Below are 17,101 nucleotides of genomic sequence, written 5' to 3' on the forward strand. Positions count from 1 at the left end.
GAATGTCCCAAGTACTCTCAAGAAAAGGCCATCCTAACCCACCGAGCGAAGTTCGGAGGCACCTTTGCCCAGGCTAAGGCAGCCGTCTTCCCGATGGGATTGGAATCAACACAGAAAACAACTTACGCAGACGCTGCCAAGGCAGGCCCCAGAACCGCTGACAACGAAAAAGAAAAATTCCAAACCGTGAAAACGCCACGTACAACCAATAAAAATAAAAAAACCCAAAAGCGCCACGATAACCAGGAGGAGGACATGGAGCTCTCCCTTCACACATCCCCTCCAAAACCTCTCTCAACATCTTCACCCCCAAAACCCTCACCATCTCTACCTTCATCATCACAACCATCCTCATCCTCACCACCATCTTCATCCTCACATACATCATCCTCATCCACATCCTCATCCTCACCACGCTCATCTTCATCCCCACCGCCAACTACATCTTCATCTTCACCTCCATCATCACCTCCATCCCATCATCCTTCATCCAATAAAGCCCCTCCACCCACTCCCCGCACCCGCTCCCCCTCCTCTACCCGCATCCAGGACTCCGGTCCTCCTCCCCCTCCACACTCTCCCTCAAAAAAGGCTGCGGTCCACCGTGACCGCAGCAAAACAAAACAAAGACAAAGGTCACCAACGACCAAAAAAAAAAATGTATCGAACCCGTGCCTTCAAAATAAATTAAAATGGCAGTTCTTCAGTGGAACATTTGCGGTTTGCGTGCAAACCAGACAGAACTCTCTTATCTTTTGACCTCACACACCCCAAATGTAATCTGTCTACAAGAAACTAAATTGCCAACACCCACATTCACATTAAAAAACTATCAAACTTACAACCAAATATACACCGACAACCAAATCGCCTCTGGGGGCAACTCCATTTTAATAAATAACCAAACACTACACTGACAAATACAACTAAACACAACACCTCAAGCAGTTACGGTCAGGGTCACCCTACGCCGTCCTATAACTATCTGTTCAATATACATCCCTCCAAATTATCCTCTATCTTTAAGAGAACGGGGGCTCTCGTGGCCTAGAGGTAAGGTGTTGGCCTCTCATTCAAAGGTCCCGGGTTCGATTCCGGGTAGCGACCAAAACATTTTCTTCTCTAAAATTGTCTCCTTTCACATCCTTTCCTGATCTCTAGCAATGTTCTGTTGTCTGCTTTCATTTCCACTTTCTGCCCCCACCCCCTCACCTCCTTTGCCACCTCCTCTGGGCTCCTGACTCTTTCTGCAGCCTTTCTACTGCTACTCCTTGGCTACTCCTAACTGCTGTCTTTCTGCCACACCCCTGATCTTCTGGTAGGAAAGATCTACACCTAGCCTTCTCGGACAAGGGCGAAAAATCTCGGAGGGCCCGTGTGCAAGTTGCGCACGTTAAAGATCCCTTGGTGGTCTAAAATCGATAAGAGTAGGCTTCGGCCGCCACCCGGGCAAAATTCAAAATTTCCTACCAACGAAAAAGTATTAGGTGTGTCCCGCGCGCTCATATGACCTTATGCAGTTGCGAGCGCCGTAAAACCCTATACTGAACAAACAATTTAAGAGAACTAATAAACCTCAGAGACCAGCTCCCACAACAATTCATGTTGGGAGATTTTAATGCCCATAGCCCTCTTGGGGGAAATGAACCAACTGATACTGAAGGTAAAATCATAGAAGGTTTCTTAATAAAAACCAATACTAGTGTTTTTAACGACAATTCCCCAACATTTCAAAATTCAAATAACCTAAACTTTTCATCCATAGATTTAACCCTATGTGATCCTGACCTAATTCCAGACTTTCAGTGGTCGGTCCTGGACGACCCACACGGATCGGACCACTTTCCCATCACCCTAATTTCAGACATTCCACACCGAACTCCTATCCCGGACCGTTTCAATCTTAAAAGAGCGGACTGGGATGGGTTTCACATGGAATGTCTGGAGAAACTCAATCCATCTCAAACACAAACACAAACTTTTGAACGATTTCATGAAACCCTTCTCGAAATCGTTCAAAAACACATACCAAAATTGTCCACCAAACCCCGAAAAAATAAATGTTGGTTCACTGAAGACTGCCAAAAAGCTGTTGCGGCCAAAAAATCAGCTCTCAGGAAGTTCGTCAACTCTAAAACTAACGAAGACCTCATTAATTTCAAAATTGCGCGAGCCCAAGCACGCAGAAAAATCAGAACAGCCAAGAAAACATCTTTTCGAAATTATGTCTCAAAAATCAACAACAACACACCAATGCACAAAGTCTGGAAGATGATAAAGAAATTAAAAGGTACTAAAAAAGACACAAACACATCCTAAAACCGAATAACTCCTTCGTAGAAACCGAAAAAACAGTTGCTGACTGTATAGCATCAACTCTCTCCGGAAATTCCTCTACCCACAATTACAACCCTGAATTCAAAAAAGTAAAAATGTCTTCTGAAAAAACAACTGTTGATTTTACCTCTTCAAATGAAGAAAACTATAATTGCAGCTTTTCTCTTAATGAATTAAAATGTAATATTGCAGAACTATCAAACACAGCTCCAGGCCCTGATCAAATACAGAACGAAATCATCAAACGTCTTCCAGACGAAACACTCCTATTACTCCTTGATATTTACAATGAACTCTGGCATTCTCAACAATTTCCGAACAGTTGGCGTCTTGCCACTGTTATACCAATCCCAAAACCAGGAAAAGATCACTCTAACCCTTCAAACTACCGTCCCATAGCCCTTACAAACTGTTTCTGTAAACTTATGGAAAAACTTATTAACAAACGTCTAATGTGGTTTCTCGAAACCTCAAACTCCTTATCCAATTTTCAATGCGGTTTTCGCAAAAATCGCTCTACTATTGACCATCTCGTCCGACTTGAAACTTTCATTCGGGAAGCTTTCATTCGAAAAGAGCACCGTGTGGCTATTTTTTTCGACTTAGAAAAAGCCTTCGACACTACATGGAAACATGGTATTTTAAAAGACCTGCATGACTTGGGCTTACGCAGAAATCTTCCCGAATTTATAAGAAACTTTTTGAAAGATCGATCATTTCAAGTACAAGTAGGTTCAACCCTATCAAATTTACACACCCAAGAAGAAGGCGTCCCCCAGGGAAGCATCTTATCGCCCATTCTTTTTTAAATCAAAATCAATTCCATCACAAAAACCCTTCAAAACAATCCTAGGTGCTTTCCGTACTTCACCTGTAGAAAGTTTACAGGCAGAAGCGCATGAACCAGCTTTAGAACTTAAAAGGAAAAAACTCTCTTTGCAGTATGCTTTGAAACTTAGCTCAGTACCCCAAAACCCAGCCCACAAATGTGTCTTTGGCCTTCCCGAAGATCTAAAAACTCTATCCTCCTTAGGAAATAAAGTAAGCCCTTTCGGAATAAGAATCCAGAACGATCTCAAAGACATTGATTTTTCTGAAGACATAATCGAGCCCTTTGCCATGTCCAGCATACCTCCATGGCATTTAACAATACCAAACATAGATACTAGTCTTGAAAACACAACGAAAAGTCTACAGAAAAAACTACATACTCAAACTCATACAAACAGTTAATAAATAGATACCCTGAAGCAAAGAAACTTTTTACAGACGGATCCAAAAATGACTCCTAAGTAGGAGCTGCTGCCCTTGCATCGCCACACAGCTTAAGCTTAAGGAAACTCCACCCAGAAGCTTCAGTCTTCACTGCTGAGGCTACAGCTCTTGAAATGGCCCTAAATATTATAGATCAATCAACCAAGTCTACCTTCCTAATCCTTTCAGACTCTCTCTCTTGTCTGAAATCTTTAGAGCACTCTGACACCTCCGACAACAGAATTTTAAAACTTATCATTAAACTGCATTTTCTACATCAGTCTGGAAAAACTATTACAATAGCTTGGCTTCCAAGCCATGTAGGCATTGATGGCAACGAAGCCGTTGACCAATTTGCCAAAGAATCTCTAAAACTACCTGAAAACAAAAATAGTAAAATCCCTTTCTCTGACATGAAACCGAAAGTAAAAGAACACATCACATCCTCCTGGTCCCAAATTTGGAATCAACAAGTACACAACATACTCCATTACATTCAACCGAAACTTACGCCCAGGAAACCACTCTCTCTACCACGAAGAGAAAAAGTAATTTTTACCCGACTAAAAATAGGACACACGCACGTCACGCACAAACATTTGCTCGAAGGAGAGGAAGCTCCTTTTTGCGTGGCGTGCAACACAAATTTCACAGTTCGGCACATCCTAACGGAATGTGTCGAATTTAATTATGTTCGTGAGAAATATTTTAAATGTAAAGATATTAAGACCCTTTTTGACATCATAGAGCCTAGAAAAATTTTAAGTTATATAAAAGAAATTGGACTATTTAATAGAATATGAATATATATAGTCATTGTTATCGGTGTATATATACATACGGTGTATATATACATACACTGAAATTTATATTGTATATATACAAATGTAAATAAGCCTTTTCCATATTTACCAAAAATTTTTTTTAAAATAAATGTTTGTTCGTCTTTTTAGCATAATGGAAATAGTGTGATCGTTTGCGGTTGCGAGCTCCGAAAGACTCTTACTAAAAACACGTCTGATTTTGTAGCGGTGAAACCTGATGGCGCTTAAATGACCAAATTGTGTCGATAGTACGTAAAACATCTACCCAATCAATAAAATCGAAAGCCCCAAATACAAAGAAATAGAGAAAATCAAGGGAGGTAAAAAAGAACGTTAAAACAATTAACATGGTTAGCTCCCTCGATGAATGTGTTGACGGTGTGAAAGCAAGAAGATGAATGAATGTGGACAGCAGAAGATCTCACGTGTGCTCAGCTGACTCCTACGCCATTCCTTTCTTCTCATTTCATTGGCTTACAGAAAGTTATGCCTCTTGTCATCTGCACCACGCGCGACCCACACCATGATTGCACACGTGGCGAGCCAGTCATGCGGTTCGGTCTGCATCACTCCTCGTCCCCCCTTCTTCCAGCTTCTCTTAGTGAGACGAGGCCCATGTTTTGGCTGTAACAGAAACAAAGAAACACCTACCCGCGGCCAGAAAGGCTGTATAGCCAGGTCTTTAGTTGAGAATGCGAAGTGGATTTGTTCGAGACTCAAGTGTTGCATGTTCCGAGTGTTCAGGAACTCCGTGAAGTCAATACAAAGATAACATAAGCACTGAAACGGGACCAAGCATTATGTTCAAGGTACCCGAGAATTCATGATTTTCATATTCGGGATTCATGGACTCACTGCATATTCATAAAAAATACACTGAGGGATATAGTGACACATTTGTAAACAAAATGATCTGATATTCATTGTCAATGACAGAAGATCACGGTCACTGAACATTTATTTTTTTTCCCCGCAGTAATGTAAGAATATTCGACTCAAAAGCTTTCAGAAAATGTATAGTTATCAGTACCTCATTTGCTGTCTTCTATTGCTGTTCTTTATTTTCTTATCCTTATTCTAAATAAATTCTTTTAAATAGCCTTGACACCACAGCACATTGTATTGGGTACTTGGAGGATTAAAAAAAAAAGATTCTTGTGTTTGTTATTAATGTGATTTGTGCTTCTTGTTACAGGTTCTACAAAGGCCTTGTTCCACTGTGGGCCCGTCAGATCCCATACACAATGATGAAGTTTGCTTGCTTTGAACGCACAGTCGAGCTTTTGTACAAGAATGTGGTACCAAAGCCACGTTCAGAGTGCACCAAGGGAGAGCAGCTTGTTGTCACATTTGCCGCCGGTTACATTGGTATGTGTGTTCTCAGTGATAATGCTCAGCATTTTAAAAATAAAGTAGATTGTGCTATGTGAGTAAGGGGGGATTTAGGCCGATTCACCCAAGTGTTTGTTATTTCTGATGATATACATGTTTACATGTTGTGATTAGTCAAATGTGTGTCCAGTTTTCTGTATTGATCATTTTGTGTTATTAGTGAGGATTAGTATATTTTCTTTGTCTGCTTTGGGTGAATATGTGTAGTGGAGCAGTGCTTACAATCTTCAGTATTTTTACGCAAATCTGTACTGATAGGTCCGTGCTCCCCTATCATAACCAATTTCATCTGTAAAAAATACGATAGCCTAGGGCTACCGAAATTCCGTTGCAAAGGATCCGTGATCGCTTTCATGTTGTCTTGTAAAAGTCAGTGCTTCCAGTTTTCGGCAAATAGAAAAATTTCCGCAAAAATTTGTGTTTTAAAAAAATAATTAAAAATTATATTATTTTTAAAAATGCGAATTCCGGAATTACTAAGTCAACAATAGCCAACTCATACTGGAAGTGCTCTTTTATAATCTGAAGGTGTAGACAGTGTCTGTCACTTCTAAAGCACAAGCAAGCAGAGCACCAGCACTGTAAACAAGAGGAAGAAATGTGGTTCAATAGATCTTGGGCCTGCCAAGAAAAGGAATGTCTCAAGAGAGTTTGATTTTTTTATCAGACTTGTTATTTGAAAAAATTATGTTGTGGATTTAAGTTGAACATTAACTGTCAAGTTATTTAGATCTAGCTTTTATACTCTTGGGGGAACAACAGCACAAGGGAGAACAACATGGCCTTGGACTATACGGGTACCACACAACATAAGCAGAAAAAAAGTTGAACTATAACTGTCAAGTTTTATAGACCTAGCTGTTATACTATTATGGATGTACAGTACTGGTACAAGGGAGAAAGCGTGGCCTGGGATTTATATGGATCAACATAAGCAGAAAACGATGTATGCAAGTTACGTTTTTTTTTCCACTTACTTTATTGTTAAAACAGTGCTTCCACTCTTCCGTATTTTTACGGAAATCCGTACTTTCTGCCAGTTCCGTACTTGTTCCTGCATCATTATCAACTCCGTCCGCTGCGACAGCGTAGGATTACCGAAATTCCGTAGCAAAAGATCTGTACTCGCCTTTGTACCGTCTAGTACTAGTATAAGTTACGGATTTTTACGGTAATTCTCTCGGCCACAAGTTAATGTTATAGAAACCTGCCAGATTGAGCATTTCCTGCAATCGGCCATTATTCCGCTAGCCCCTTGCATTCATTGCGGGCTTGTCGGCAGTACATTTTTACCTGTGGATTGATCGAAATCTGGCGAATGTTTTGTGCCAATTTCCTCCTTTCTATCATTCACTCATTCCTTCTGTCTATCTTCGGATTGTTGCCGCGGCTGGAAAATCTGCGCGTTGATCAAGTAAATTGACTTGTGAACTTAGACAGAAAATTACTGTTAGAAAGAAACTTTTGTACAAATTTGTCTAGATCTAGAGAAATGATCAATACGGAGATTCTACGGCACGGGAACGCTATAGGGGCCGCGATGAAAGAAATTTATGCTAAAACTAACCTAAAACTACTTAAGTCAAGAATAATTCGAAGTGGTTTTCCGAGGTTGTGACAAGCGACATTCAGGCGTGAAATTTAAGGAAAATTAGGGTATACGCGGGGTAACTGTATTGTGAAGGTACATATTGTCGGCCTTATGATAAAACCGACTAACCCCAGCGAGGTAAATTTTGCAGGAGAAGGAATAAACTGTTTAATTTCAAAACAAAGGCGTCTAACGATAAATCAATGCTTTAAACACCTATAAAAACACTTTACCGAAAAACTGTAGACCTTTTTTTCCTTTAAAAATTGCTTTTAATGAAACTGCGTGGATTAGATGGTTATGTCGCTCAAATTTTCCTGGATAAAACCAACCAACTCTCAATTTTGTGGGTTGACTGATTTTATCAGGAAGCTACTGCTGGGCTTGAGTTTGGTTGAATTCAGCCAAACCACACTTGACGGTAACGTATTTGATCGAGGAGGAGGAGGAGGGGGAGGAGGAAGAGGGTGAGAAGGAGGAGGATAAGGAGAAAAAAAGAGGAGGAGTAAGAAGAAGAAAAAGGAAGAGGAGGAAGACTCTATTATTGCTACAAACATACTATCAGCTGCTGCCATTTCATAGCTACGGATTCAATTCGGGCAAAAACAGCAGTCCCAAAGTTGAACATTTAATAGAAGTAGAAGAAGCAGAACACAGCAATGGGTGTATTAATTACATTTGAAGTAGAAGAACAGGAGGTTTGAAGGGTAAGGGAGAGCAGCTACAGCAACAACTACAAAAACAACAACTACAACAACAAAAACAACAGTAGTAGCAGCAGCAGCAGGCCTTTAGAATTTATGACAGTGTCTGAGACGGTACTATTGGCACTAGGTCGCCATTCAAAGGCCTGGAAAAAGGTAATACTAAGAAAAATGAAAGTAGAAAGCCACACAAAAGCTCTGCTACCTTTGCAATGGTTTGGGTGAAGTTGGTTACATATTATTATACAAAAAGACACTGTGAGTAACAAAGAATGCGCCAACTTTCTTCAAGGTGCGTGGCTTGACAACTACTACTTTATTGAGTTTTCTCGACGATACAAGAGCATGTCTGTCTCGCTCTGTGTCCTATGGCTACAACAAGGCAATACGACAAAAGTTATCATTGTTTTGAAAGACTCTACAATAATCGAATTTGACTTGATTGCTTTCAAAACTTCTTATTGAGGCAAATTTTCATGGTAATTGTGGTAGCATCGTGGTACGACGGCCTTCAACTCCAGTAGATGTTTATACTGGTTGACAGTTATCTTCAATCTGTCTTTGCAGAGAGGTCCAGCAGTAACCGTCGTACACAGGGTGTTCAGATTTCTTGGTCCTTGCAGCGCCTGCTATCCATCATCAAAGTTCAGCTTGTACTGAATTTTAAAGACTGGAGTGTACTTTGATGCCTGCAAGTCACTGACAGTAGGGTCGCCTGCTTTTCTCCCTGGACGGATTGTTTAGTGCTCTCCGACCTTTGCGAAATCTTTGAAAAAGCTGTGGGCCAGGTACATAACTTCATAGGGCCTGGGAATGCGTCTGGCTTTGAGCATGATGTTCACGTAGTCCATTGGGATGTACATCGGTGCGTTTTTTAGCGATCGCTCAATAGTGCCATGGACTGAATCCACTTCCATTTGGGTATGGCCCTTAGGGAGAATTTCTGCTCAACTCTGATGTCAAGCTCTTTGGCCAGCGAGGCCATGGCACTCACCAGGGTGGCTTTCTGTTTTAGTAGTTGCACCAATCACTGCAGATGATGAAGTGGTTGAAGTCAGTCACTTGCAATATCAGTTAGTGAGTCAGACATGATGAAAACTGTTGAAGCTCAGACCAACTTCACTTTCATACCAGACATATCATCTGGCGTCTCTGGTAGCAAGATCCTAAATCGTAAAATTGTGTACAGCCAGTTTTGTTTTATAATATAAGGTGGGTGTCTTTAGTGATGAAGGACGCACTGAATCTCCATACAAAGGACACACACATTGTTCTCTGGGTTCAGTGCAGCCTCCCTGTCCTTCTCCTTCTCTGGTCTAGCTGCAGCTTTACTCAAATTCATATTTGATGAGCTGTGTATTCTGTTTCTGTGAGGTTTCCAGATTTGAAGCTGGTACAAATGTCGCACTGGTCTTTCTTGGTAGAAAGTAAACCCAAATTGTTTTTCTTTAACTTTTGGCAGAACACTTGATAGCTCAATGTGGCTTTCACCCCCTCTGCAAAGTTCTCCATGTATACTTGATGCAGATCTGACGTTTTCTGGATTGTCATCTGTAGACAGGAGGATATCTTCGAAAGTTTGTAAAAAAATTCCTCTTTATGGAACAACTTGTCATCCTTGGCTCTCTCATGGTGGGCGTGATGTGTTCGGGGGGGGGGGGGGGGGACACACCTCTTGTTTTTTTTTTCGGGGAAGACACTTTAAATAAACCAGTGGGTCAGGCCTGTGGTGTTCATGAAGATTGTTTTACAAACAGGTGTTCTTTGACCATTGACTCTTGTAAGTGTAATTTCTCCTTGGATTTTCACTTGCTGTGTAAGATCTCTTTTTGTCTATCATGTTTTTCGTGGCATATACGTAGGCTCTCTCTTCTTTCCAAGAGAGTGATGAATGATGTCATGGCATTTTGTACCAACCAGTTTACAACTGCAAAGGACGTTGAGTTCACACCCTGCTCGCTTCGTGCCTTGACATGACGTGTAGAGGCATCCCCAGTTCTTTCAACCTTTTCCTTTTGTTACCCTTTCAATCGTTTTCATGCCGTGTCCTTTTCGCAGAGATCAAAGGTGACTTAACTGTTGTATTATCAGCTGATGTGACATTAGCCTGGTCACGTTGATCACTTTCCACTGCGCTGAGGGTCAGGTGACGCAGCAAGAGTGGCATCATATGATGAAATGATATAGCGTTATGTAAGTTAAGGTTTGATATAAAGATAAAGCATTATGTTATGACACTGAGAAAATAATCTACACAAAACACAAACGAAATGAACTTTCAAAGAAAGTCGAAAGATGTTTCAGAAGGTAATGACTGCAATAAACTCTGCAAATGAAAAAAAAAAAAAAAAAAAAAAAGGAAAAGCACTTTAAAAAACAACCATCGTTGGTGGCAGACGGTATGCTGGACAGGTCCCACATTTTTTTTTCTGAGTGAGTTAGTAAAGAATGAAAAGCTACCGACTTCATCCATTCAATTGCGATGGAAAAATGGTAAGGAGAAGAGACAGTAGTCCGAAAAAGGGGAAATGCCTTCATAATTTGGTAACTTTTAAGTGCAAAGACAAAGAAGAACACGTGGACAGAAAAAAATAGTTTCATATAAAACGAAATCCTTAAAGATGCGTTTGAAATATCGGCATTGTCTTGTCACGAGATAAACAGTTCTGTGGGAACAGTGGGGAGTTTTAGTCATTAATAACATTATCAGCAGCATTAAAACGAAGAAAAAAGACGGAACCAACAGATCTATATAACTCCCAAATTAAACCAACAAGAAATATTCCACAAATTTCCCTTTTGAAGAGCTCACACGGTTACGTGAGCGAATTCTGGACTATCAAACAAAGTCCGGAGACGAGTCGAAGCTGGGGTTAGTCGGTAACTAAGCACGTGGCCCCTCATTGTCAGCGCGACAAAAACAGTCAACCCTCATTCCCTCCCTCGCAGGTTGGATAGTTGGAAACATCAGGCTAAAATCCGATGGGTGCTGGGTTATACGGTTTTATTTCTAATGTTTTAAAGACATTTCTAGACTAAATTTAGATCTGACTTTAAGTGAGCATATGAAATGGACAATTTGCTATGGATAGGGCCAATAAAATTTTTTTGGACATTTTGTGGGTTAGTCGGTTTTATCACCAGGCCGACGATATCTTATTCATTATTCCCCGGTTTGCCTTCTATCAATGGTGCGATGACAAATTAATTGAATTATAGTAGCAATGGAAGGGGAACCTGCTTTTAAACATTGCCATCAATGGAAATATGTTATGCAGATCTTGGTGAAGAAATCAAACAAGACAAAATGATTGTGAAAAAATAAATGTTATGGTTTGTGGGTACTTTTTTCAAACAGGTTCCCAAATGCCATTTTCAAACCTCTAAAAGCACTGAATTTCAATTTCTTTGGGGGCTTCGCCCCCTGGACCCTGCTGGGGGCCTAGACCCGCGGCAGAATTTTCCTTACTTTTCAGCTTCAGCTGGTGGAAGCACTGTTAAATTTAGGCTTGATTAGCAAAATAACAATGCCAATGAAAATTTAATTTTTCGCTTTAGCCCTTTTTTATTTGGTACCTAAGATAGAATGATGCTTCTTGAATTTTAAGAAACGGTTCATAAATAAAAAAGTTATTGGGTTGCAAAGGTCGGCAAACTATGGATGACCCACGTATAGGAAAATACTCCTAAACAGTGAGCCACGCAGTAGCAGATTCTGTAAGATAATCGGCGATATCTCAGTAATTAATCGGAGTGTTAGAAAGAAACTTGGCTACCTGATGTGTTTTTGGGTGGAGAAATCATTTAATTTTCTTAATCAGATTTACTAACCATGTCGTAGTTATTTTGTTATAATTAAAATTTTGGTGTACATATTACGATTTTGCAATAAAGGGGTGTCGGGATGAGTCCATTTTATTTATAGCATTGTATCACAACATGGGATCTTTAATAATATGTTGGCAGCGTGATTAAATAATGACAAAGCTTTCTTTAATGACTTTAGACAGTGCCAACCATAAAATATAATTCAATTTAATCTGGCATGCCGTTTAATTAAAACCCTCTTTTCCCGTTGAGACGCGAACACCCCGAGGCGAGATAAGATGGCCTCGGAATACCCCCCAATTGCGATTTTAAAGGGGAACAGAGAGAAAAACAACTGGATTCGCACGGCCACCATTGCCCTATTTCAAGTGACCAATGAACGGGCTCGGAATAGTCATGCAGGGATTTGTAGGTCACAGATATTTGCATAGGGAATAAGGGGAAAATGGGCGGTCTCCGTGCGAAGCCGCTTTGGACAGGGGGTAGTCGTGCATTTATAAATTCTGCCCACACACTTGACACATAAGGTTCAAATTTGAACACCCTATAGGGAAAGATGGATCTCTTACCATCTCGACGCCGAATATCGGACTCCTTATAGTTTTCGGTGTACCCGATACGAAAGTGTTTCCGACATCAAAAGTATTGTAAATTTATGAGTACGAACTTCGACTTCCACATATCATTAGTTTGCCTAATTGGTTGCCAAGTTTCATTCACATTGGTCCAGAAATAGTGCAGAACAAGCTCGAGAAAGTTTGTCACTATCGTTCTGACCCGGTCCAAAAATTCACCCACAAACGGGGACCAAATTTTGCCGCCCGATTGGCATTGCTAAGCAAAAAATGGCATATTTAGGGTGCCCTGAAACAAAAAAAAAAAGCTGCCCCCCTTTGACACTGCCCTGGACCCGAAAATCCTCGAAGAATGACATCAGCTACTGGAAGCTCTGATAAGTTGCGGATATTTACAGTAACTCTCGCCAAAAAGTTAATGTTTATAGAAACCAGCCAGATTGCGCATTTCCTGCAATCGGCCATTATCCCGCTATGTATTTATAGCTGGTTGATTTCTCCATCTACAAATTTTTCCATTGCTGGCAATGTTTAACACATTACACCCTAAGAGTCTTGACGGGAGGTCCATTGTTGTTAGATCCTAAGCAAGGGGAAGGAACCCACCTCCCGTAAATACAAGCGTTTAAAAAACTCATTAAAAAAATACAAAACAAATTTTTAAAATACTGAAAAAATAAAAGTTCAAAAGAAAAATGAATGTAGTTTCAGAAAAATATAACTTTATGTAGGCCTATGCGCAAACTGTTGGAAATGTTCTAACTTTAGTTCAGTCGGGGTGTCCGACCCGTCACTCTCACTCTGTCTCGCGATCGGGCCCTAGATCTAAATGCTAGATTTCTACGTCTGATCAATCTGAATTGCCCTAAACTCTTGCTACAACATTTTCATCTAAGTCAGAGTCATCTGATATGTCATATGCTTGTTTTCGTTTCGGTACCAAACTAAAGAAGAAACTTTTTGCAATAACTATGCAAACCAAAATCTCGACCCCAGAGTCTCGCCAAGACGAGGCTTTGTTTCGAAAGACGCTAGGTCGGCGCGGTGGTTCTGGTCGAGTCAGGGTGAAGCGCGTAGGAGAATTTGCGGGCGGTCGCGGGCGAGCGAGTAAGGGTGTAATGTGTTAAAAACAGGTTCTCCTTGCCATTGCTAAGTCACTTTATTTTATAATTCAATTAATTTGTCATTGCACCATTGACAGAAGGCAAACCTGGGAATAATGAATAGACATAAACCTTGACGATAGAGTATCAAGTTACCAAGCACATACCCTAATTTTCCTCCTTTTTCACGTTTGAATGCCGAATGTCACAACCTGAGAACACCACTTCAAATCATTCTTGATTTTAGTGAGTTTTAGCACAAATGTAACTGCCCTTTTCACGCTCCCTAGAGTCATTGCAATGACAATTTCTCTAGATGTAGACAAATTTGCGGAAACAAGTTTCTTTCTGGCAGTGATTTTGTGAGTCAAATTACTTGATCAAAGCGCAGAATTTCCAGCCACAGCAACAATCCGAAGATAGACCGAAAGAAAAGGTGAATGAAAAAAAGGTTTTAGTTTTAATAAAGTTTCATGGCAATACAAAGTCATATAAGTGCCGAAGAATAGATTGTGTTACAAGAGAGTAACTTATACAAAAAAGGAGGAGGAGAGATAAAGACGACAGATGTTTGATAGGAACGAAGGAGCAAACCACACCAGAGCATTTGCCAACCACAAAGAAAGGAGGAATTTGGCACAAAAGGTTCGCCATCAAATTGCAGGTAAAAAAAAAACTCCCGACCAACCAGCTATACATGAATGAGAGGGGGGGGGCAAAGACTGGCAGGTCTGTATACTGTGTTGGAATGAAAGTGGGTTGCAAAAAAAAATAATAATACAGAGATTAGAAGTTGGTTGGCAGTCAGTGATGTGCATTGGTGAAAAAGGTTCAGGTTCATGTGTCTGGTGTCATTTTAAGATGTGCAGGCTACTCATTTGTCCTTTTCTCTCTCCGCAGCTGGTGTCTTCTGTGCTATTGTATCTCACCCTGCTGACACCATTGTGTCCAAGCTGAACCAGAAAAAGGGAAGCAACTTCATTGACATTGCCAAGTCTCTTGGTCTGATGGGTACGTTTCTGTTGTGTCCCTTTGTCATCTTTCCCCTTTTTTTTTTGTACAAGTATTTATTAAGTATGGGTGGACTATTCTTTTGCATTTGTAATGAGTGCTTTTAGGATTGTGTTCATGCTGTTTTCAGCATCTGCATTATTACACAACAGTGTGTACATCATGAAACATTATAGAGTTTGTCATTTCGGCAAAGTTCAGCATCAGAAAAGGTAAACCGTTGAATATATAACAACTTTTTCTTGTCTAACATTAAAGTAAAAACGTTTGAGCTCTTTACATGTTATGCCACTTGTCTTTCCACACTATTGTAAGGGGTGGTAATTTTGTTTAACCCCTTCGTTGCCTTGTACGTCATGAAAATGTGTAATTTTTAGTTCTGTCGTACCATACACGTCACGGAAGTTGGCAAAATTTGCCGCTTCTGGTTGCCTTTATGACGTTACATGTACGACACGTTAATAACCAGGTTATAATTCTTCTGTACGTTGTTTTCGGAACAACAACAAATTTTTATACCAAGGGCCAGAAAGTTGGTCCGGCTTTCAAAGAGACCAGACTGCTTACAAGTATAAATTGGCTTGCCTGATGCTATGGTGAAATTTATTTGTGTTTAAAGATTTGGCTGATGTGGAGTTGTTGAAAAGGTGTTTTCATGGAAAGCCTGAAAATGTAAATGAAATTTTGAATAAACTGATATGGGACAGATGCAGTAAAGAGTATTTTTACCCTCTTTGAGCTTGGGTTTAGATATTTATATGAAGACGTCTTCAAACTTGGCAAACAATCAGAGAAGAGGTCAAAAGATCTCGTTCTGTTCAGTTCAAGTCGACAAAACACCCTCCGGGAAATCCAGTAAAAGAAAGTTTGTCACCAACATTTTGTCACCAACTTGAGTACATGACTACTTCTTAATGTTGTACCTGTTGCCATTGCCAAATTGAGGATTTACTTAATTTATGTGAGTAACAAAAGCTTTGATACGTCTCACATAATTTACGTTTTCTTGCTCTGAAAAGGGTTGGTATTTGTTCTCACTGCATACTGCAAAAATAGTGGCTATGCCACGGAGAAAAAACTTGATCCTGACAGCGCAGAATGTGATATCAGTTTTGGATTCAGCAACCTCATAATTGCTATAAATCAATTTTTACACTCAATGCAGCAATGCTACAGATAAAAGTTAAAATTTTGTTGCCCAGTGATATTTGTTTGTTTTTCTCCTCGTGACAGGAATGTGGAAGGGACTGGTTCCCAGGATTATCATGATCGGTACCCTGACTGCCCTGCAGTGGTTCATCTATGATTCAGTCAAGGTGGCTTTCCGTCTGCCCAGGCCCCCACCCCCTGAGATGCCAGAATCGCTCAAGCGCAAACTGGGAGTTAATTGATGATCTTCCCACATAGGTTCAGAGATTATGTGGGCATTGTTTGCATCTAAAGTTGACAGTCAGTTGAAATAGTAGTGTTCCATACTCTAGACAGCCAGCCAATTGTAATGGTAAAGGAGAAAAATACTGATGTACAGTTCAGACGTATACATTTTATAAGTAACGAGTCATCATTTAGTTTTAGTTTTTGTTTATCATGCGACATTAACATGGGAATTGATGAAAAGTGAATATTTCAGATAGAGATTTGATTGACTCCCTGTTAATACTCCACTACCAAAGTGGATTGTGAGGCTGGCTCAAGTGTTTGCTCCATGACACTTTGGTCTAGGTTCAGTGTGTTAAGTGTGAAGTTTGGTTTATTATTTGCGTTTTCAACATTTAATTTTTTTTTGGGGGGGGTCCATATTGATGTGGGGAATTCTGTAGTGTTTGGGTTTACAATGTGCACAGTTTCTTTTTTTTTCCCCCCCCCCACCACCACCGACACAGATGGCATTGTGTTAAGGTTTGGTTTGTTTGTGTGAAGGGGGAACCAATTTGCCTCGTTAGTGGGTCTTATGGTCCTCCCATCTGAATGTTTGGCTGTGTCTGTGCTTTATACAGATGATATACTTAGTTCATATAACTATGACACTGATGAATTTTTAGGTCTGACCGAGTATAATAAATTGAAACTACAACTTTATATATTGGATTTTTTTCTCTGATTTCTTTGCTTGTGGCTTTTACTTTTAGTACAGTGGGTGTCGCATTCAACGAGGTTGCCGGGATCAGCTTATTCTCCTCATTGGATCCGACCTCTCGTTGAACGTGACTAAGGCTAAAGAAAAGAAAGGAGATAAGTTATTATACTACCAGGGTTGGGTTGATTTAAATCAAGTTGATTTTTTAAATTTAAATCAACTTGATTTTTAAAATAAAAATCAGTGATTTAAATCACTTTTTTAAAAATTTATTTTTATTCAGTTTTTACACATTTCAACATTCAGAATTCCTTTCCTAGGTTTCATAAAACAGATATAAGGTTTAGTAGACTAATATAATCATGCTTAAAAGTCTGCTTTCCCCCCTTTCACTGTAAAATAATA

At 40.1% G+C, this 17,101-nt stretch overlaps 1 protein-coding gene across 1 annotated transcript; it reads left to right on the forward strand.

The window, feature by feature from the left end:
* Window positions 1-5,610: 5,610 nt before the first annotated feature.
* Window positions 5,611-16,698, forward strand: LOC101847589 (phosphate carrier protein, mitochondrial; the record flags this gene model as incomplete). The annotated part of the gene is given in 3 exon segments (XM_013083218.1): window positions 5,611-5,783; window positions 14,509-14,619; window positions 15,853-16,698. Coding segments are annotated over 3 exon segments (442 nt in total), but the record flags the coding sequence as incomplete, so codon positions are not given.
* Between the last annotated feature and the right edge of the window lie 403 nt (window positions 16,699-17,101).

The sequence above is a fragment of the Aplysia californica genome, unplaced genomic scaffold, assembly GCF_000002075.1.
Source record: "Aplysia californica isolate F4 #8 unplaced genomic scaffold, AplCal3.0 scaffold00218, whole genome shotgun sequence".
NCBI lineage: Eukaryota > Metazoa > Mollusca > Gastropoda > Aplysiida > Aplysiidae > Aplysia > Aplysia californica.